General features: G+C 32.3%; 1 protein-coding gene and 2 pseudogenes across 3 annotated transcripts; all 3 read right to left on the bottom strand.

The window, feature by feature from the left end:
• Positions 1 to 1,286: 1,286 nt before the first annotated feature.
• Positions 1,287 to 3,345, bottom strand: LOC148762921 (benzyl alcohol O-benzoyltransferase-like). The gene is made up of 2 exons (XM_088806154.1): positions 2,766 to 3,345; positions 1,287 to 2,404 (listed from the first exon to the last, which is right to left on the bottom strand). The coding sequence occupies exons 1-2, from the start codon at positions 3,099 to 3,101 to the stop codon at positions 1,484 to 1,486; spliced, it is 1,257 nt and encodes a 418-aa protein (XP_088662280.1). The 5' UTR covers positions 3,102 to 3,345; the 3' UTR covers positions 1,287 to 1,483.
• A 4,779-nt stretch (positions 3,346 to 8,124) lies between these two features.
• LOC148762920 (benzyl alcohol O-benzoyltransferase-like) lies at positions 8,125 to 12,701 on the bottom strand (annotated as a pseudogene). The gene is made up of 3 exons (XR_016026377.1): positions 12,379 to 12,701; positions 9,693 to 10,099; positions 8,125 to 8,770 (listed from the first exon to the last, which is right to left on the bottom strand). The product of XR_016026377.1 is annotated as a benzyl alcohol O-benzoyltransferase-like (transcript).
• Positions 12,702 to 13,983: 1,282 nt separating this feature from the next.
• LOC148762919 (benzyl alcohol O-benzoyltransferase-like) lies at positions 13,984 to 15,961 on the bottom strand (annotated as a pseudogene). Its single transcript, XR_016026368.1, has 2 exons — positions 15,376 to 15,961; positions 13,984 to 15,015 (listed from the first exon to the last, which is right to left on the bottom strand). The product of XR_016026368.1 is annotated as a benzyl alcohol O-benzoyltransferase-like (transcript).
• Between the last annotated feature and the right edge of the window lie 8,550 nt (positions 15,962 to 24,511).

Below are 24,511 nucleotides of genomic sequence, written 5' to 3'. Positions count from 1 at the left end.
GGTATATTCTGTTGAAAAGGTAAGCCCACATCCCAACAAATGGCATATTCAAATCCTAGATCAGCAAATAATGTTGCGGATTCTCTTGCCAAAGAAGAGGTTGAAAGAGAGATTGATATGCGGATGATCAATCACATTGATGAAAGTTTTTAACGGGTGACTTCTATCTTTGGTCTTGCTTCTGTTTCTTTTTTTCTTGGGTTGTTTGAGGTGTGTCACCTTTGGATCTGTTTCCATTTTCTTGGTGTTCTGGTGAGATTTGTTGTGATCCTATTTTGAGTTGGGTGGATGTTTGCGCTTGCTTTTTTATTTCTCCTGCTGAGTCATTTTTGCTGAATTCATCTCGTTTGATGTGGAGTTGTGGTTGTCTTTTGAGTCTTCTTTGCCTTTTTTGATTGGCGTGGTTGGTGCTCTGATTTGTGCTGATTTGCTTCTTGAAGATGGAAAGGGTGGGTTTTATGCATGGTCTTAGGGGAGGGAGTGTGCGTTATGTGTTTTTGCTCTTCTTTGTTGCTCTTCTAAATTGCTAAAAGTCCAATTTATACTTAATTAAACTGATTGAGTATTGCATGTACGACCTTTTTTAGGGATAGAGGGTGCTCTGCATTCTCATTCTCATCCTTTAAAGCCTATGCATAGGACAACCTACCACTCTGTACTGTGTTCTGCGCCTTGGTACTTCTTTCAATTTCTCTTTTCCCGTCTTCAATGACATGTCTTGATTCGACACTCTATTCTACACTTTGTTTCTTCCAATATGAATCCTTACCATTGAATCTTACAATGTTGACACCCAGCCTATAATTTAATAACCAAGCTCCATTCAATCCAGACATTGCTCTTCTAGCATCATAGAGATACGATCCTATAAAACAAACCAAAGTTTCTCCCACTCTTGCTTCTTCTTTTCACAATACATCTACAACCTAGCCGAACAGATGAAAAATTCTCCTCAGCCACCTCAAATGAACTTTAAAAGGAATACTATTGACAAAAACAGAAGTTGTCTTCCTAATTTGTGCCATCATCACACAATATTTCTTTTAGTCTCATAAAATTTGAGTATTTATTTATAAAATGAAGGTTATATTTATGATTATTAATTGTAGTCGGAAAATATTATTATCATATTTTTGACCAATCTCAAATGACTCCAATATAGATTAATGATCAATTTTTGCCTTATTAACAAACGCATCAAATTAACAGCAAGAAGTTATAAATTTGATATTATAACAAATAATTAGAACATGAGGAGTATCCATTGTAGCACAAAATGAAGAAGGTTGTTGCTTTAATATGGTTCGGAGAACATAAATATATAACCATTAAACAAACATACGCACGAGATAGGTTTAGGGTGGAGCCGTGGGGCTGGGGGGAGCCTCACCCAAAAATGGGGGCTTCAAAGATAGAAGCTTGAAATTAGAGAAATGAGCTTTAGCCCGGCCAATGAAATTGGTTGGGCTTTATGACATTACTTTTACAAGGTAGATTTAATGAAAGTGGAATTACTTCGACTACCAGCTGGATGATCTTTCAACATTCTATTCAACTCTCTAACAAATCTTTCCATAGCCGAAGCCGGTAAGTAAATTGGCACCACAAGTCCATCTTCCCCTTTCTTATTCCTATGAGGTATTAGGAAGCTTGCCACCACTCCTTTGGCAGGCCCACCGTACATTGCCTTACCCCATCCAAAATCAACATCGAAAAACTTGGCGTGTCTTGCATCCGAAACTAGGTAGACTCGAACCAAGTTAATGGGTGGCCGACCCTTTGTCACCAAAAAATCCACCACCGATTTCACATACTCTTCAGTCACAATTTCCTTGGTTTGCTTCACTAGCTCTATTGCGTATCCTAATGGGTTTTGGCATAATTTTCCTGCTGTTGTTACAGCTACAGGGTGCACGATCGTGTTTCCGTAATATCCCTTTGGCAATGGAGGATTAAACTTGGAGCGTACATTGACAACGCATAGCAAGCGAACTTGTTCATCAGGGTCGAATTGTAAAGCAAGTGTCCGGCAACGCCATAAGCAAGCAGTTAAGACTTCAAATGTGGAACAATGGTGAAGATGCAAAGGAACAAATCTACGGATGGAGGATATATGAGAGGGATTGAAGAAAAATGAGCGATGAACCATGTTTTCCAATGGGGTGAAGTTTGTACATGATTTTATATCATCTACTTTGTCGAATTCATGGTGCGTACATGTGACTTGTGGGGGAGTTCGACAAGTTAGGAGATGCCTTTCCCATACAGGTTGGATTGAAGGAGAGATTGCGCCTTGTGCCATCTCAGCCATAGCGGAAATGAATTGGAATAGGCCAGCAGCATCAGTCAGTGTGTGGTTGAGTCGAAGGGCAAAGATGATACCACCGCATTTCATTCTTGTAACCTTGCATAAGAAATATTGAATTAATGTTATTTTGATGTAAGTGTATTATTTTTTATTTTCTTTTAATAAAAATAAAGATAGACTCTATTAATATTTATACCTATTAATTATCAGAAATAATTACGACTTTAGCTTTGAAAAATTATTAATTTCCCCGGAAGAAGTAACGTCTAAATTTCCTAATTTTTGACTGAATAACACTATCCCAAAAATTTCCTAATTGTAGAGTAGAGAACAGGAATTTTTTTTAATAAAAGAATAGAAAACAACTTTAATAACTAGTAAAATGAACCCAAACTGTTCATGGTTCAATTTTTCTTAGAATCTTGATCATAGCTTGGAGTAATAAATAAATTAATACCTGGATCAACAACAATGGGCAATTTAGCATCCCGCCGGAGCCGGGAACGTCGTATAGGAGCTGATCCAAGCAAGGAAATGGTGGCTGAAGGCCTTCACCAAATTGCTCAAGTTTAACATCAGCATGGGCCTCAATGAACAACACGCCATCGCCAGTACAATCCACCATAAGCTTACCGTTAGGCCCTTCCATTAGCCTACCAGCAAATGGATAGTAAAACACGAGTTTTTCCAAGTGCCTCCCGAATAACCTTAGCAGGATCCTTCCCTCGCATGGAAGGATTGTACTGATAAAATTGGATAATCGGGATCTGGGTCCGAAGACCCTGTTGGTCATCGATGTCCGATAACAGTTTGAGCTCACGAGGGGTGGGCCTGGCAGGCTTCACGAGCTCTGGTTCACACTTACGGACGGTGAAGACTAGGGAAGTGGGTTGGAGCACCATGGCAGAAGTGGTTGACATCAAAATCTGCAGTGGGATGGTTGCAGCCATAATCTTCTTCTACAATTGCTTTCTGTGGTCCTTTTGAGGTCAAGCATATCTACACTTGCTGGATGTGCAGTATTGGGAAATCAATCAATTAATAATTGATGCTTTTGTCACATGAATTTTGGTATTATCTGGAAGGGCCAATGGTGTAGGGTACCCAAAAAATTCTTATTAATGTATTAATTAAAACAATCTATATAAGTAGCTAAACAGTACAGTCATGTTAGTGTACTAGGAAAATTATCTTAGTGGGAAGTTTTTAATTAATAAGTGAAGTTAAATGATTAATTGGTATTCAAAGTATGTTTCTGAAATTTAATTAATAATGATTTAATCTTGTTTGTGAAAATTAAAAGAATTTTATTTTGACATATAAGATAATAATAATTAATGGAAGTGAATTATCATTTTATAGGATATTGTACAAATTTTTTTGCATACGAATAGTACAACTTCTAAATTCCATAATAAGATGTTTTGAGACTTTGTGTTTTATAGAAGCGTACAATCCTTAAGTCTGATACAACCCCTCAAACTCGAATCGTTAAGTTGTATTTTCGAAAATTATGATCATGCAAAAAAATATATTAATTTTATAAAAATTTTTAACAATTTTATCATATTTAATTTCAGTTGCATAAAAAATCTAGAATTTGAGACTTGAGACTGATAGAGAAAATTAAGCAACACTATAAATGTTGTACAAAACATTTAAGTTCGTTCACCCTTTTATGGGTTTGGCTATTTGGATCCCATCTTTTATCCCAAAATATTAATGGTATAGTAATATGTTATAATATGATATGGGTCCATAAAATAAATCATGTATGGTACTATAATACATTGTTGATATTCCACTTTTACCAACGTTTTACATATAAATATAGGAACAAAAATCCTTTGCTCGTATCTCATTGGACGTCTTTTTTATAATTTTACATCATATGTTTTTTATATTTTTTATATTAAAATTTAAAGTTTTGAAATTTAGGATCTTTGATTGCTAGTATAAAATTGAACATGTGACACAAAATTATTGAAAAAAGCAGTAGATGACGAAAGATTTATGCTCCAAATGCAATAGGAATTTCTCTTTTTTAAAACAATAAATAAATTAAAAAACAAAGAAGATTAAAATTCTATTTACACCTTTGGTGGTTTCAATTTTTCTCACATGAAATCTTGTTATTTTTTCTCAATTATATCTTTTGAATATCGTCTCTCTCAAGTAGTATTTTCGGATATAATTTTATAGTCAATAAAATTATAAAAATACCTTTAATTGTAAACAAATTGACTAACTTTAAATTAATATTACTTTGATAATTTTACTGTATCAACAGTATAACCCTATGCGAGAACATAAATAATTCACAGAGCACTAATGATAAAAACTATATAGTCACATAATGCTAATTGAAAAGAAAAAACCGTAAAATACCATATGAAACAAAATTAAAACCACAAACACATATCAAATATAAAATCACTATCAGTCCAATTTCAATAATATTTTCCTTTAATTAAGTTTATTTTTTCTTTCCTCTTTTTGTGCTTGTTTCCTGTTTGATTTTTATACAATTCGAGTGATAACCCTCCCCCAATGACCCACTTGGCTTTAATCAAATAATCTTATTATAATTAGTCTAAATCAAATGTTCACACACCTTGAAAACGTCCCGGCACCTTGTTTCAGGGCTTTGGTTGCTCCATGACTTTCCCCATCTTCGAGTTGTCTATCTTTAATTTTGCCTTTCTCCATTTTTTTTTCTTTCTTTAATGGAACTTCTTGAGTAGGACCATTCGTTTCATTCTATTTAATTAATAGATTAAAATAGCAAATAAAGCAAGAATGTATCCTTATGTTCATATTAAAATTATCATTTCTAGGAAAGTTCTAGCATTAGAACATTAGAAGTTTAAGAAACTGTTTGAAGGCGTATGCATGGTAAGAAAATTGTTGATATGTGCAGAGGCAGAGCTAACCAATTTTTTTTGAGGGCCAAAAAACAAAAAAACAAAAGTTAAAAATTTTAAAAATTAATATATTAAATTTAATCAACAATTAAAAGGTTGATAATAGAAAATAAATTTCTATAATATGGAAATCAAGAAAAGAAAGACTTGTAATAATTTCTTAAGAAAGTTGTGCTCAATAATGTTTTCTGTATTCAAATTTATTAATTATTAATTATGTACCAGAAAACATTGATCTTTAAGATTGAATCTTAGACATTTTGATTTATATTGCTCTTATTCATGAGTTGAGGCTCGGTGGTTTAAATGTAATCGAATCATTTGAACAATTTACATATTTTCTTTTGGAGAATTTATCAATTGTTTTTAATTTACTTGTACTTTAATCAAACTTGAAAAAAAAATTAATACAGTCTATATTTAATATTCTTATTTTATTTCTATTAAAACTTATAATACTAAATATAAAACTAAATTATGTAAAATATAAATAGTTAAATATGATATACAAGATTAATATTTTTTTCTCATACAATCAGGATTGTTTAAAAATTATATATTCAAAATAATTTCCTTTCAATTAAATATAAAATGTAAAACATATAAAAAAGATATACTTAGCTTGTATTTATTTCTATCACTGCTTATGGCTTAAGCAGGTTCCTGCCTTAATGGGCAGTTTTTGTAAATCTTATAGCTAATGATATCTTTTTTCACCTTTCAAAAAAAATGTTAATTTCTTTTTACATAATCATGATCTATAAAAAATACACATTGATGAAATTTTAGTAACAATACAACACTACAACTTTTTTTTGAGAACTACATAATAATTTGTTAATTTTTAAAGATTAAAATCATAAAAAATAAAATTTACATAATTGAAAAAAGAATAGAATGGTAAGTAAAAGATAAATACCATATGACATAACAAAGAAGAAAAAAAAATATGGTTGATGATTAGTAAAAATTTAGGAAAGAAAATCTATGAAAACTTAGAACATATGAGCAAATAAAATAAAAATAAAAAATAAACAAATATATATATAAACAATAATATAAACTGAAAGAAAAAAATATTAAAATTGAATGAAATATATGGGATCATTTTGTTATTTTTTATTTGTATTAATTATTTAATAAAAAATTATTTTAAAAAAACCATTAAGAGAATATATAAACAATTTTATATAATATGAAAAAAATTTTAAAAATTTGGGGACCCATCACCTAAGGAGGCTTTATTCCTGAATATGTGCAAAGTTGAAATGACTTTAATTCTAGAAACCATACTAGGCAACTATGGCCTTTTGTTTATATAGAATGGTTCTCGAGCTTTTCGTGGGTAGGTTAGGCTCATTGATGACTACTTCGGATAAGGGCCTATTTGGTTATAGTAATCATGAGGAAGAGTTTTATCCTTCTTCAAGAGGAGTGGCTCGTTTGATAAGGAAGTGGGCCTTGGTGCCACGGTAGCTTAAACTATAAGGAAAGATGGCTAATAACTATAGGAAATTAAGATAACGTTTGCTACGAAGAAAGTAGGAATATATTTTTTATAATATATGTAATTAAATTATATTATAATATTATTTTATAATAAATTATTGTAATTAAAATAACAATATAATTACATTATAATTCATGAATGTAATATGAGTGCAGTTCAAAATTAATTCAATTATATTGTATTATATTTTGTAATATTTTTAAAAATATTTTTACCCTTCAATTTAAATTTTTTAAAAATAATTAAAATAAAATAAATAATATAAAAAACTATATTAAGAAATAAAAATAAAATACATGATATTAAAAATATATTTAAAAGATGAAATTATGTAAAAAATTAATAATAAAAAATACAAATATATTAAACTTATATTTTAATACATAAAAGTAATTCTGAAAGTTGACATTACATTTCTTGCATTTTAATCATTACTTTGCTTATATATCAAGTACTACAATGTTATCTTCCATACAATCTCACACATTACCTACAATTATATTGCATATGCAATCTCTCACATTACCTTTAATCACATTACATTATAAAATACCAAGCGCCTCTTAAGTTAGAGAAAACCAAACATTGTCCTCTTTTTTTTCTCAATTATTTGTAGTGAGAACTACCAAGATTTAAGCAATAGGGTTCAACCTTCAAGAAACATTTTTTTTCATGTTTTCTTAATTAAATACCACTTGAACACAATGACTAATGTTTAATTTTGGTTTAAACGTAACTAATTAATATTTACTAATTTATTGATTAAATGAACAAGTAATTAAATAATTTTTTTTTATTTCATTGTCATAATTCTTATGAAATTTGAATTATTATATAGCATTAATTTCTTTTATTAAAATTTTATTTCTGAAAGAGGAAATATTTGAATAGAAGAATATACATGTGGAGCCAAATATGTCAAGGCAATTTGTAATTTGTAAAAAATAATATAGATTTATTTTTAATCATATTCTTCTAGTTGAAAAATGAATGAAGGAAAATTTTCAAATGTTTAGATATATAGTTTGTGGAGGAGTGTATATCTACGCAAGGTGTAAAAAACAAATCACATATCTAAACCCTAACCAAATTAAAATAGACCATCTAACTTAATTATTTTAAATCAAATTCATGGCATTTCATTTGTTCACAAATGTCAATGATAACTAGCATGGGTTTACTTTGAAGTATTTAATTTAATAATAAATATATGTACCATTTGTTCAAAAGTCAATTTTGAATGTTTCTTTCTTTCAAAGCTTTACTTATAAGAAAGAACAAATTTTACATATAAGTCAAACCATATTAGAGTTCATTGTTAATTATTATACTATCATTTACTTTTCTTGGTAATTTTTAAAAATAGAAATTTATGTGTTTGATTATGTTTTAAAAATTTTCTAAATAATATTATTTTACAAAAAATATTTGACAAAAAAGGAAAAAGAAAAATATAGAAAGAAATATTAATTAAGCATAGCAATGTGGGTGGTTCTTTACTTGCCTCGAACCGACCTGACTTTTTGATACCTCACTCATACCCGCAATTGCATTGCCATAGTATCCTAAGGGTAACGGAGGATTAAACGTGGAACGTGCATTGACAACGCAAATAATGCCAACATCTTCATTCGGGTCAAGTTGCAAGGCTATGGTATGACATCGCCATAAGCATGCGGCTATGATGTCAAAAGTTGAACATCGGCGGTGCGGAGGAACAAATCTGCGTAGAGCTGAGACTTGTTTGGGTCCAAAGAAAAAAGAGCGATGAACCATGTTGTCCAATTGAGTGATTATGTTGGCATTGGTATGGATCACTTGTTCAAACTCATGGTGCGTACATGTAGTTCGAGGTGGGTTTCGAGCATTTAGGAGATGTCTTTCCCAAACGGGTAAGATTGTGGGAGCAAGTGCACCTCGTGCCATCTCGCCCATTGCCGACATGAATTGCACCAAGCCAATAGCATCGCTCATAGTGTGGTTGTGGCGTAGGGCAAAGATGAAACCCCCGCATTTCAATCGTGTTACCTGTGTTAAATAAAAAAAAAATTCGTAATGATCACTTGTGTTGCTAATTAATATTTTCTTCCTTTTTTTTGGGTATTTAAAAGATAACTTTTGTTGCTAGTTACTAAATATATTTTTTCCCTATTTTTTGGTATTTTAAGGATAACTTTTGTTGCTAGCTATCAAAGAAAATTTTGGTTTATTTTTTTTAAGAAAAAAGTCCAAGGAAAGAGAGATGATTGAAACACAAACCTCAGTTCTTTTATTACAAATACTTTTGCGTTGTAATTATTTTTTGTAATTGTAAAAGTTTTATTTTGTCCAAACCAGATCCTGATACCATGAAAGGTCTCTTGCTAAAAAAATAAGGGACTTGTAATAATAAACTGGTTGTGGAGGTTAATAAATTTGTCTTTCAAAAAAAACATATAAAGAACTCAATAAGTGGATAATGATATAGAGAAAGATAAACTTAATTGTAAGTAAACAAGATAATCTTTTAAAAAAAAAAAAGAAATGATTTTATTAACTTCAAGCCCGGGATGCCATGTGAAGTCTCTCATGCCTAACTGGTCAAAGACTCTTGTGGCATTAAAACTCTACAAAAGATTACAAATCCGATATCAGATAATGGTATCACCCAAAGTCAAAATCAAATCAAAACGCGAATTGAAGAGTTTTCCAACTTCAAACAAAACAAAGAAGTTCCAAGATAGAAGAAACAAAGCTCGACAAAAATCATCAAAAGCCAAACAACAACATAAGTACAACTTTGTCGCTGTCAGTAGATCAAAGAAAAAGATGATATGCTAGGATGTGTCGTTTGAGAATAAGTTTTGCAGGTCAACGGTATGCTTTTAAGGATTAGTTTATGGTTGGGCTTATCTTCTAGAACAAAAGGATGAGAGTTAAAAGGTTGAGAGGTTGGAGTTTTAGGAAATACCTCAATTAAAAGCAATGGACAATTTAGCACTCCACCGTAACCTGGAACATCATAGAGAAGCTCATCCATGCATGGAAATGGTGGTTGAAGCTCCTCACCAAACTGCTCGAGTGTAACATCGGCATCGCACTCACTAAGCAACACTCCCTCGCCGGTACAGTCCACGGTGAGCTTACGATTAGGCCCTTCTCTTAACCTACCAGCATATGGATAATAAAACACTAGAGTTTTTGCAAGTGCATCTCTGATAACCCTAGCAGGGTCCCTCCCTTGCATGGAAGGGCTGTATCGATAAAATTGGATTACGGGGATATTCAAATCGATCACCTTCTCGATCATCAATGTTTGACAATGGCTTATACTCATGAGGGGTGGACTTAGCCAGGACCACTAGCTCCGGTTTACACCTACGACAATTTAAATATATATTTATCTCAAAAAATAATTATTCATCATAATTATATTTTATCTCAATTGTTAAAATAATTATAATTTATTCATATATTTTTATAAATAAATAATTAATTTAAAATAAAATTTAATTTAATTATATTTTATTCATCATAATCAATTAAAATTTGTATATAAATATTTATTTTTATAAATTCTTCACTTATTATAAATCATTTTTAAAATATTCCCTAGACAAAATATTGAAAAATAAATATTTGAAAAAAAAAACATTAACAAGTAGAAAATCATATCTTTGAAATGATAAAGATGCCCTTCAATTTTTTATTTTTAAGTTGTAATTATTTATTCCGTGACTTTGATTTTTATTAGATTTTGATGTTGGGGTTTTTTTTTTTTATTGTTTTGGCAAACCGTGTGAGGGGGGATTTTTATTAACCGAAAGAAACATGAATTATATTTTTATAAACTTCCTGAGTTTACACATATTTGGAAGGAAAAGTTCGAACCCAAATCAGTGTTCCTAAACTTGAAAACCTAAAATAATTGGGAAGTAACAAACTGAGTGCATAAAGAGTCCTGCTCATATATTGTGCTAGTGGTTCATTAGTTCAACTTTCTTGAGCAGATTTTCTGCAACCATCATATTGCAGGCCCTACAAATATTCATCTGGCGGTGACAAAGAAACAGAAGATTTGTGACTTTTTGTTTCTAGAATTTTGTAGCGTGAATATTCTTACAGAACAAATTCTTGTGGAGTTCCAGTGCTTTGGTTTTATGGGGGGGATTTAATTTGTTATTTTTTATAAGCAGTTTACATTTCGCCCGCTCTCCCCCCTTCCACAAAAATAGGTTGGTGTTTGACGGGGGTTTGTTGTGGATCCATAGTCTATACCCTGTACTAAGGCATTGTGTCGAAATCAAGTGCGATTTGTTACTTGTCCAAGCAGTGCTACTGTCAGAACCCAAACAGTGAAAGAGTGGGGGAGAGAAAAAGGGAAAGAGCGGGGAAGAGAAAGAGGGGAAGAGCGGCTGAGATAAAGAGGGGAAGAGCGGGAAAGAGCAGCGGAGAGAAAGAGGAGAAGAGCGGCTGAGAGAAGAGGGAAAGGAGGATGAGAGAGAAAAAAATTATTTTATACGAATAAGTTATAATTTTATAAATTTAATAAAAATATTTAATTATTAAATATTTTAAAATTATTTTATGATTTACGAAATAGATAAAATTAAATAAAAAATAAAAAAATATTTAAAATAAATTTTTAATTTATTTTAAAAGATACAAATTATTAAGATATTTTTATTTCTCGTTTCCCTTTTAAACCAAATAAAATTACAAATTATGATTAGAAACAGAGAGATAATAACATGCTATTTTTCATACCAAACGTGTAACAAGAGCAAAGTTATCTCTATCGTATCATCTTGGATTCCTCACACAATTTTTTTTTGGGGATAGCATAATATCTTGTCAAGGAGGGAGGCGGTGGTGGGTACAATGACGTTTACGTGTCAGTAGAGGGAGTGGTCAAGACAATGCCACGTGGGCTCCTACGACATGGGCCATTGTGATTTTTTTCCATTGGCCTTTTTTTCCTCATATAAAAAATTAATTTTTCTTCATGAAATTTAATTTCCGCATTGTTTTCGGTTCTCTCTCTTATCTGATCTATCCATCCCATCAAGAAGACCATATAGAGGAAAGACAAGTGGGTAAATGCTGTGATGTTGGAGTTTGGAGAGGTCCGCCCCGCTTTGCCGACAGCCATTCCCTTGGGCCCCACCTCCCCCTCCCCCTCCCCCTCCCCCTCGCCTCACCTTTTTATTCCAGTTTCCTAAATAAAAACAAACCACCGTATTTACAACTTTAGCTTGAATTTTATTTCTATTTCTCTTTTTAATGGGTTATATTTGATTTGCCCAACTTGCAAAACCAAGTCTTAGGGGAGCTCCTAGGACCCACATACAATTGATATTTTTAACAGCAGGGAAAAAAAAAGTTACGGGCTGTGTTTCTAATCTAGCCAGGGGAGAGAGTAAAGCACCTCATTTTTGTTTTCCCTCTATTCCATTCTTGCAAATCAATCTCGCATTTGCTTTTTAACAAATCTTTTTTTTGTCACCAATTATACTCTTAAAATACTATTAATCACATCACAAAACAAACTCCTAGCGATACAAGATAAAATTCCTATGTTGAAAACACTAACAACATCAGCAAACTATTCCCCGAAATATTAAAAACAACACCAAAAAGATAAAATATATAATTACTGAACTTGCCCCTGTAACGAGTTACAGCTCACGAAGAGAGAGGTTAGACCTCCTAAATTCTTCAATTTTTCAACTATCCAATCTTCACTAGAATTAGCAAAAAGACCAAGATTCTTGCGGAGACTCCAAATTTCTTTTGCCTCTTCAAAGATCCGATTACTTTTGTTAATAAAATCACCATCCAATAAGGTTCCATTCATCATCTTCAGATCTTCAGCATCTGCCCCTAGAAGCTTATGTTTTCTTCCTCTTTTACTTGTCTGCTTCACTTTCGTTGCTTTCCCTCTCAACTTCACTCTGAAGATTAGATTTTCAATATTCATCTTGGACGACGAAAGAAGATGAGAGGAAATGAGGTTTGATCCAGCTCTTCCCCACGATAAGACACCAAACAATTAGTGGGCTCTTCTGGTTCAAAATACGCCACATACCCTTTCCTTTCCAGGCCTAGATCGGACATAGACTTGTCACCAACATTTCAATTATTTTTTCATCTTTTTCACCAACTCATTCTCTTTCCTTCTGGCAGCCACCCGTCCCTACTGGCACTACCATTAATGATTCTAGATTTTTCCAAAGCATTCTCCATCACAATCAAGGTCTGCTAATGGTTTCCTATTGTTAGCATCTAAAAGGTCTTCATTAAACACCGGATTACCCTCTTAAAAATTCTTCTCCACCAGCGTATTAGCACAACCTAGTTCAAGTTTGATCCCATCTTAACATTATCTTCAAACTCCATGATGAAACAAGGGCTTTGCAGAGAATCTGTGGTTGAGAAACTGTCATTTGTTTTCTCTAGCTTCATTCACCTATTTATCAACATCCATCAAAAAACACAAAACCATCTTCCAGAAGTAATTTATACTCACACAAATCTGATAAATCTTATTGGCAATCAACAAGTCAATGACCTCATCGATCTGTTCCTTCTTATCAGTGAAAATCAACATAACACCATAGCTGAAATTCTTGCATTTTGACGTTTTAGCCTCAAGAGACATTAATTTTCCCCAGACATTAGCAATATTGGAAAAGGAACTATAGTCTCTTGCACGAACAAGAACTCCATACACAACTAACCTATTTTTTACTGTATTTGGTAATAAAGTTTTCAAACCACACTTTCTAATTGATTGAGTATTGCTCGTAATGTACTACCTTCTTTAGGGATAGATGCTGCTCTGCCACCCTTTGAAGCCTGTGGATAGGTTTAGGTGGAGCCTGACCCAAAAATGGGTTGCTCAAATAATAAATGCACGAAATTATAAAAATAGGCTGTAGCCTGGCCAATGAAATTGGTTGAGTTTAAGCCACCTCATCCTTTTTCTCTAATTTTACTTTTTGGTGGGAGATATTTTTTTTGTTTTGACCTCAATTATAAATTATTATCCAAGACAATTGTGCAAATTCTATAAAATAAAAATACCAAAATTCGAATATAATTAGTGTATATGTATCTTTTCCTTCATTCAAAGGATTATGAAAATTTTACGACATTTATCGATCATCGTCCACTCATAACAATTATAAGCATTTAGTGCAACAAAAATTATTGAAATTTTTTCATAAAAGAATTTGAAATTCAAAGATAATTAGTATATGCACCATTTACCTCGTTTAAAGAAACTTAATGAAGTGAGATGTAAGACATGAAGATGAGGATAATTTGCAAAGCAAACAGTTAATAGGAATAACACCATTCTCCTTATGACGCAGTACGCACCCATTACTTCTGCAAAGTAGATTGAATGAAAGTGGAATTACTTTGACTAGCAGATGGATGATCCTTTAACATTTTATTCAACTCTTCAACAAATCTTTCCATAGCTGGAGACGGCAAGTAAATTGGCACCGCAAGTCCATCTTCCCCTTTCTTACTCCTATGAGGTATTTGAAAGCTTGCCACCACTCTTGTGGTAGGTCCAGCGTACATTGCCTTACCCCATCCAAGATCAACATCGAAAAACTTGGCATGTCTTGCGTTGGAAACTAGGTAGGCTCAAACCAAGCTAGTGGGTGGCCGACCCTTTGTCACCAAAAAATCCGCCTCCGATTTCACATACTCTTCAGGCACAGTTTCTTTGGTTTGCTTCACTAGGGGTTTTGGCATAATTTTCCAGCTACTGTCACAACTATAGAGTGCACGATTGCGTTCCCGTAATATCACTTTGGCAATGGAGGATTAAACTTAGAGCGTACAATGACAATGCATAGCAAGCAAACTTGTTCAACAGGGTCGAATGGTAAGGCAAGTGTTCGGCAACGCCATAAGCAAGCAGTTAAGACTTCAAATGCGGAACAATGGCGAAGATGCGAAGGAACAAATCTACGGATGGCGGATATATGAGAGGGATTGAAGAAAAATGAGCGATGAACCATGTTTTCTAATGGGGCGAAGATTGAACATGATTTTATATCATCTACTTTGTCAAATTCATGGTGCGTACATGTGACCTGTGGAGGAGTTCGACTACTTAGGAGATGCCTTTCCCATACAGGTGGGATTGAAGGAGAGATTGCGCCTTGTGCCATCTCAACCATAGCGGAAATGAATTGGAATAGGCTAGCGGCATCACTCATAGTGTGGTAGAGTCGAAGGGCAAAGATGATACCACCGCATTTCATCCAAGTAACCTTGCATAAGAAATATTGAATTAATGTTATTTTGATATAGATGTATTATTTTTTTATTTTTTTTTAAAAAAAAGATATGCTTAATTAATATTTATACCTATTAATTACCATAAATATTTATGGCCTTAGCTTTGAAAAATTATTAGTTTCCATTTATCTCCATGAAATAAGCAACATCTAAATTTCCTAATTTTTGACAGAATAAAAATATCCCTAAAATTTCCTAATTGTGGAGTAAAGAACACTAATTTTAAAAAAAAATAGAAAAAACTCTCATAACTAGTAAAATGACCATACTGTTCATGATTTAATTTTTCTTAAAATCTTGATCATAGCTTGGAGTAATAAACAAATTAATACCTGGATCAACAACAATGGGCGATTTAGCATCCCTCTGGAGCCGGGAGCATCGTAAAGAAGCTGAGTCAAGCAAGGAAATGGTGGCAGAAGTGCTTCACCAAATTGCTCAAGTTTAACATCAGCATTGACCACAACAAACAAGACGCCTTGACCAGTACAATCAACCATAAGCTTGCGGTTTGGCCCTTCCCTTAGCCTACCAGCAAATGGGCAGTAAAACACGAGTTTTCCAAGTGCCTCCCAAATAACCTTAGCAGGATCCTTCCCTTGCATGGAAGTATTGTACTGATAAAATTGGATAATCGGGATCTGGATCCGAAGACCCTCTTGGTCATCAATGTCCGATAACAGTTTGAGCTCACGGGGGGTGGGCCTGGCCAGCTTTCACGAGCTCTGGTTCATACCTACGGACGGTGAAGACTAGGGAAGTGGGTTGGGGCACCATGGCAGAAGTGGTTGACATTAAAATCTGCGGTGGGATGGTTGCAGCTATATAATCTTCTTGTACAATTGACTTTCTTTGCTCCGTATGAGGTCAAGGGTATCTTCACTTGTTGGATGTGTAGTACTGAGAAATTAATCAATTTATAATTGATCCTTTGTCACACGGATTTTGGTATTATTTGGAAGGGCAAATGATGTTAGGGTACCCCAAAAACTTCTTATTAATGTTTTAATTAAAATAATCTATACAAGTAGCTGAACGGTCCTGTCATGTTTGAGTAGGACCATTCCTTTCATTCCTTTTAATTAATTAATTAAAATAACAAATAAAGAAAGAAGATATCTTTATGTTCATATTTAAGTACCTACCTAGCTACACATGTATACATATATACTATACGTTAATTGGTTTTTATCTAATACATGTATATTATTGTAATCAATGCCATTCTTATTAAAAGGGTTGAACTCCATATTGATCTAAATGTTTCGATATCAAATATTGTTATTTTGTGGTTAAATGAAAATTGTATAAAATGATAAATTTCAACCTTATTTTAAATGAAAATAAATATGTTATTTATAAAATTATTATTTCTAGAAAATTTCTGGCATTAGAACATTAGAAGTTTAAGAAGCTGTTTGAAGACGTATTCATGGTAAGAAAAATTGTCGATATGTGCAAAGTTAAAATGGTTTTAATTCTAGAAACCAAATTAGGTGATTATGGCCTTTTGTTGTTATTGAATGGTTCTCGAGTCATACTGTGGGTAGGTTAGGCTCATTGATGACTACTTGGAACAAGGGCCCATTTGGTTATAGTGATCATAATGGAGAGTGTTATCCTCGTTCAAGAGAATGGCTTGTTTAACAGGGAAGTGGGTCTAGGTGCCATGGGAGCTTAAACTATAAGGAAAGATGGCTAACAACTATAGGAAATTAAAATAGTATTTGTTATAAGGGAAATAAGAGCACATTTTTTGTAATATGTCTAATTAAATTATGTTACAATATTTGTTTTGCAACAAATTACTATAATGTAAAATTACAATGTAATCACATAATAACCAATGGATGTAATGCGATTGAAGTACAAAACTAATACAATAAGATTGCATTGCATTTTACAATGTGTTTATAGACATTTTTGCCCTTCAATTTAAAATAAAATATTGGATATTGTCTTTAAAAAAAGAAATTAAAGTAAAATATATAATATAAGAAATTATATTTAGAAATGAAAATAAAATACGACATTAAATATATATTTAAGAGATGATATTATATAAAAATTATTAATAAAAAATATAAGTATATTAAATTAATATTTTAATATATAGAGGTAATTCTGAAAATTGACATTACATTCCTTACATTTTAATCATTACTTTGTTTATATCCCAAACACTACAATGTTATCTTTCATGCAATCTCATTTATTGCAATCACATTACCTATAATCATATTATATTGTAACGTACCGAATGCCTTATAAGTCAAAGAAAATCAAACATTGCCCTCTTCTTTCTTCAATTCTTTGTAGTGAGAACTACCAAGATTTAAGCAATAGGGTTCAACCTTCATGAAGCTTTTTTTTTTTTCACATTTTATCAATTAAATACCACTTGAACACAGTAACTAATTTTTAATCTTGGTTTAAACCTAACTAATTAATTTTTACTAATTTATTGATTAAATGAACAAGTAATTAATTAAATTTTTTATTTCGTTGTCATAATTCTTATGAAATTTGAATTTTTATATAGCATTAATTCTTTTATTAAGATTTTATTTCTGAGAGAGGAAAGATTTGAATAGAAGAATATGCATGTGAAGCCAAATATGTCAAGGCAATTTGTAATTTGTAATTTGTAAAAAATAATTTAGATTTATTTATTGATAATCATTTTTTTAGTTAAAAAAATGAATGAAAGAAAATTTCCAAATGTTTAGATATATAGTTTGTGAAGGAATCTATCCAAATGTTTAGATATATAGTTTGTGAAGGAATCTATGTATACACAGCGTGCAAAGACAAATCATATGTCTAAACCCTAACCAAATTAATTATTTTAAATCAAATTAATGGCATTTAATTTATTCACAAATGTCAATGACAACTAGTTTGGGTTTAAATTGAAGTATTTAATTTAATAATAAATATATGTACCACTTGTTCAAAAGTCAATTTTGAATCTTTCTTTTTTGCAAAATTTTACTTATAAAAAAGAACAAATTTTACATATCAATCAAACCATATCGGATGTCACGACCCGAAACTCCTATCAAGCCCGTGACAACCGCCGCGACGTCCCGATAAGCACTCATTACCCCGAATGCCGATCGAAACCTCTCAAGGCTTAGCATCAACTTTCGCATCTCCTCGGTGAGCGACAATTATTAAATCTCGCATTTCAAGAAAACATAAGTTGTTTCCAACTCAAAACAATAAAATATTATTTTCTAGCTCACAAGGGTATTTTCGTCATTTTTTATTTTTTTTTTAAATCCGTAAAAATGTAATATGTAAGTGGAAACACATATTTCATGATTTAAATTAAATTTTGAAATCTAAAACATTCGTTTAAAGTAAAATTATAACTATTTGAATATAATAAAAACATTAAATAAAATATTCTATTTTCTTAAAACACAATATTTTCAAAGTCTTCCTAAAATAACTTTTGTAGCGTAAGAGTAAAATAAATTTATTCATATAGTAATAAAGATAATTAAAGTATGAAATTTTGTTTACAGTGACACGTGGGCCCCCAACTAACCAAGAAGGTGTAGAGCTACGAACCCTTACTTCCTATGATGCAACTCCGAGATTAATTCTCGTCTTAATCAACTATCAACAAACTGTCATGAGCCTGAAAAATGGATAGGAAGAGGAGTGAGATTAAATAATCCCAGTGAGTAAACAATTACCATCAAAAGCATCTAAAGCCGAGTAGATGGAGACAATATAAAAACGTTATATCACAATAATGTTCATAACACAAATTTTGTTTCAATCTATACCAAACAATTTCTTTTCATCAAAATTTCTCGGCTTATGAATTTCTTAAACTTGGCCCTTGCCAATATCATTCTCGCGGGTACCTTCGTTAAGGTATCCCACTGAGACCGCCAATGCTGTTCAATGACCCATACCCATAAACATGTTTTCACATCTGACACACAGCCGTTCCTTAGCGTTGACTGAGTCTCACTCTCACGTGGTGGCCCGAACGTGAGGTGCATTCAAATCATACCTCAGGAGATACTTCACCCAACATCTCCCCCTGGAGGTAAGTATATAATTGAGTTACCGTGCCCCTCTCATAGGCAGTCCACGGAAACCCCCACCACTGTAGTGACCGTTTAATATACCACCAGACCCATAAAAATTTCAGTAGCATAATATGGCGAATAAAATGTAATCCAGTCTACCGAGACCAATCCAAAACTATTCATATATTTCATGCCAACCCCAAAAATTTAGCCATCATGCTACCATAATGCCATAAGCCCCAATTTCAATAACATATAAAATCATAAATTTCAACACAGTCTCCATATACTCAATTTTCCCAAAACAATATATGATTTCAAAACCAGTATAAATTTCATTTTTATTAAAAAATATTTTAATTGAAAAACATAATATTTTATAATTTAAGCTCACAATTCAATAAAAACATCAAACAAGTATAATAACTCTAGATATTTAAGACGATAAGTTGTCCACTCACAGTTCTAGGAGTCGATGTACTCCTAATCCCAGTCTTCAAGCACAATTTTTGTACTTTTACCAGTGTAATTTGCTCACCACCTATCCACAATGTACAATACATAATTCACCACATCAATGCTTGACCATTATAAAATCAATTCAGGCTCGGTATATATGCATGATATGACATGCAACTTATCCGACTACCGCTTAAATGCAGTGCTGACCTAATTCGGTCTATTACCCGATTAAATTACTAACGCGTCCAATTTAATCTTTAATTAATTTTTTTCAGTTTTTATACCTCAATTACACCCAAATTGACTTAATGTTCCTCAGTGTGATGCAAATTATCAGTCTCGGTAGCAAATTATGAAAATACCCCTAGTGCGTAAAAATTCATATTTTTGCTCCGAAAATTCCCATTATTTTTCTAGGCTCATAATTTATCATTATTCATCATAATTCCTCAAATAAACATCAAGATCAGCAGCCAATATTCCCCTAGAAAATTCAGCCAATAATGGTAATGGAGGAAAATAAATTCTTTTCTTGTTGTTTTGTTCCTAAATATGCTAAACTAACTTAAAACACTAACATAACTTATAATCAAATTAATCTAACAAGTTTCTCTCTCCTAACCCATTTTTTCAGAATTGAATTCATCCTCAAATCACATGATTCAACCATGAAAAATGATGGGAAATGCATGGAAATGATAAATCTTAAGCTAAGCTTGAAAAATCATACATTTAAACACTTGATTCCTTGAAAAATCACACTTTTTCTTTGAATTTTCTCACTCTAGGGTTTGTTCTTATTTCTCTCTCTCTCCTACTGGTTTTGGCTGACCATCCCAATGAAGAATTCTAGAATTTTCAAGCCTTTTAATAGGCTTAATAAAATATTATTATTTTATTTACCTTTTGAATATTTTATTTTTTTATTTTTTTCTAGCCATCTTTTTGACTTTCTTTTTCTACCACTCAATCCTCTTCACTTATCCATGTCTTCCATGAAATTTCTAGACTTTTCCAAAATTTTAGTGGAGTAAATTTTTAAAAATTACACTTTTGCCCCCGTAAAGTGTAAAATTACATTTTTACCCCAAAAACTGAAAAATTGCCTATAGACATATTTTTCATCCGTTATACTCATACCATTCTCAAATTTGTTAAATGTGATTTAAATTATCTCAAAATCTCAAATTTTATCCGCGGATGGAAAAATTACAATTTTGCCCCTAGATAGTAAAAATTTCGGTTTGACTCCGAATTGACCCTCGAACTCCTAATTACCATTTTGAGTCATCCCTGAACTGTGAAACTCTTAATTTCACCTTAAAATTTCTATTTGAACTAGTTCGAGGCTTAATCGACTTAATGATACCATTAGGGGCAATATCGTCTTTTAACGATTTCTCGAACTTCCTAAATATACAAACATTCTATTGAGCATGTGAATGACATTATAATTATTTTACAAAGTAGGGTTTGACATCGGAGCTCATTGTTTATTATTATACCATCATTTACTTTTTTTGGTAATTTAAAAAATACAAATTATATGTTTGATAAAGTATTAAAAATTTTCTAAATTATAATATTTTACAAAAAAAATTTGACAAAAAAGAAAAATGAAAAATATAGAAAGAAATATTAAGTAAGCATAGAAATTTACTTATCATAATTTTTTTAGTAAGAGCATTATATAAGTTTTTTTAATTATAATAGTATTGAATAATTCAAAAATTAATATTAGTACAAAATTTCAATTATTTGCGCTTCAAATTTTATAACTTAAATATATATATTTATCTATAATCATTATTTAAAAGTAAAAAGTAAATATTCATGTACAACCACATGATAACAAACGCGAGTAGAACAAATGTAAATACAATGAAGGCACTAGAGTTACTCAGAAGAAAAAAAAATTAAGAAGGGAATGAGAAGGGACAAATTCCGTTCTTTACAGTATGTTTGCTAGGAAGGACGGAGATGGAGGGAAGGGGAAAATGTGAGTAAAGCAAAATGGAAGGGAGGAAGTAAAATCATATTTCCTTTCTTGTGATTGGTATGAAAGATGAAAAATAAAGGGAAAGAAGGAGATTAAGGGTAAAATTATTAATTTAAGTAGAAAAAGATTTTTCCTCCCAATTTGGAACCATTGAATTTGGATGGAAGGAAGAGAAGCAAATCTACAAATTAAAATTGGACGTTATTTAATAGATGGATCTGGCATTATAGTGATGAAACGAACAGCGTTTGGATAGTTGTTATACACAAGAAAAATTGTGAAAAACCCTCTAACCTTGTTCCCCATGTGAGAGAGAGTTACAAACCATCTAAAATGTGGAAAAATATCCTTTTCCCCTTTCTCCAGCCAACAATTACTTTAGTATGGGCATTGTAATGGGTGACGGAAACAATATTCGTTTTTGGCATGACAAATGGATCGATGGCACATTAATTAAAGATGCTTTCCCCTGTATTTTTGCTCTTTCCATCAACAAGTTAGGGATTTTGAGTGAATTTGGCTTTTGGGACAATAATGAGTGGAAACGGGACATTCAACTTCGACAAAATATTTTTGATTGGGAAAAAGATCAATGGAACTTTCAATTACAGACCATTGGTGAAACTATTTTAGGAAGCACTCTTCATGATATATAAATTCGTTTGGAACGGTACAGTTAGTGGTTCGTATTCAACCAAGTCCTTTCATGAGACCGTAGATGGTAATAATGGGAATGAAAAAAGTTTGTAGAAAGAAGTGTGGGTTGAGTTAGCGTCTCCTTAGGTAAAAATTTTTAATTGGCAAGTTTTGCGTCAAAGCCTAGCAGTGAAAAATGAGCTGGTTAAAATGGGTCTTTGTTCGTAAATGCCTTTGACAAATCTTAAAGATAAAAAAAAAAAAATTTGGCTGCAAAATTTCAAACTTTTTTTTTTTTCAGATTTTTTACTTCATCACAATTTTTTTTTAATTTAATTGACTCCTAACTATGATATTTATAATAAAGTATGTAATACTTGAACTTATAAGTGCTCACAACTAATTTGAAAATTATATGAAAAACACAAACAATTGAACTGAGAGATTCAACTAATTTTATTGATTAAATGTATTTTTTGTTTTTCCACTGAATTATGTTTTTAATCTCTTGATTAATTTCATGTTTGAATATGAAATCAAATCTCAACAGGTTTATGAATATTGAAGCTGCATGCTATGGATTATGTATGAGAGAAATGGAAACAACGGATCATTTGTTTTTTAAATGTGAGGTTGCTTGGAAGATTTGGGCTACATGGTATAGTATTTTAGGGATCAGTTGGATCAGTTCGGGCAATGCTTGTTCGTTCTTTTCAGCTTGGAATGATGTGCATTTTGACAAATTAGGAAGAAATGAGGTGGGGAAGATGGGATATTTGCAATACTTTGGTCGATTTGGTTGCAAAGAAACAAGTTGGTATTTAATGAAAAAATGTGGGACAGTATCCAAATTTTCGAACTTGTAAGGTTAGAATGGCATATTCAAATCCTAGATCCGCAAATAATGTTGCGGATTCTCTTGCCAAGGAAGAGGTTGAAAGAGAGATTGATATGCAGATGATCAATCACAGTGAGGAAAGTTTTTAACGGGTGACTTCTCTCTTCGGTCTTGCTTCTGTTTCTTTTTTTCTTGGGTTGTTTGAGGTGTGTCACCTTTGGATCTGTTTCCATTTTCTTGGTGTTGTGGTGAGATTTGTTGTGATCCTATTTTGAGTTGGGTGGATGTTTGCGCTTGCTTTTTTATTTCTCCTGCTGAGTCATTTTTGCTGAATTCATCTCGTTTGATGTGGAGTTGTGGTTGTCTTTTGAGTCTTCTTTGCCTCTTTTGACTGGCGTGGTTGGTGCTCTGATTTGTGCTGATTTGCTTCTTGAGGATGGAAAGGGTGGGTTTTATGCATGGTCTTAGGGGAGGGAGTGTGCGTTATGTGTTTTTGCTCTTCTAAATGGGTGGGAATCCAATTTATGGCTGGTTCATGTTTTTTTCTTTTTTATTTTCCTGAGCTTTCTATGAATTGCTCTTTTTTGTCAGAAGTTCTTATCTTCAGGAATGTGCATGGTTGTGGGCAATGGTCATAATGTTCTCTTTTGGCAAGATGAATGGATCGAGGGTGTCATTTTGAAAGATAAGTTTCCCCGAATGTTTGCTCTCGCTTCAAATAAAACTGGATCTGTCAATGAATTTGGTGCTTGGGTCAATGGTGATTGGAGATGGAAAATTAATCTTAGAAGATCTATTTTTTATTGGGAAAGAGCTCAATGGACTGGATTGTTGCAGATGAATGCAGGTATCATTTTAACTGAAAATATGGAAGATAAACTTGTGTGGAAAAATTCTGTGGATGGCTCCTTTTCTTCTAAGTCTTTCTATAATGTTGTTATTGGTTCTAGCGGTACAAATAAGACTTTATGGGAAGCTGTTTGGGCTGGTCTTGCTCCGCCAAAGGTGGAAACATTTTGCTGGTAGGTTATTAGAGGGAGAAGTGCAGTTAAAAGTGAACTGGCTAAGAGACGAATTATTCATAACAATACATCTTGTTGCGTTTTATGCCTCAAAGAATTGGAAACGGTCGACCACCTGTTTTTTAAGTGTCCTGAAACATGGGAAAATATGGGCTGCTTGGTGCAAATTGTGGGATATTTCATGGGTTAGTCCTCCTGATCCGTTTACTTTCTTTTTAGCATGGAACTCCGTGCATTTCGTTAAGCAAAATTGTGGAAATCTGGAAAATGAGCTTCTTTGCAATTGTTTGGTTTATATGGTTAGCACGAAATGAGGTTATTTTTAATGGTAGGAATTGGGACAGTGTGCAAACGTTTGAAATTGCTAGAATAAGAATTGCTTGGTGGTCCAAATCTAAATGGAAAGAAGATTGCCATGATTTTGAAGATTCGTATAGATGTCCTCAGCATGTTAATGTT

Source organism: Theobroma cacao, chromosome 5 (assembly GCF_053813885.1).
Source record: "Theobroma cacao isolate CCN51 chromosome 5, ASM5381388v1, whole genome shotgun sequence".
NCBI lineage: Eukaryota > Viridiplantae > Streptophyta > Magnoliopsida > Malvales > Malvaceae > Theobroma > Theobroma cacao.
The sequence above is the reverse complement of the archived record's forward strand: the minus strand, read 5'-3'. Positions and strand labels throughout refer to the sequence as shown.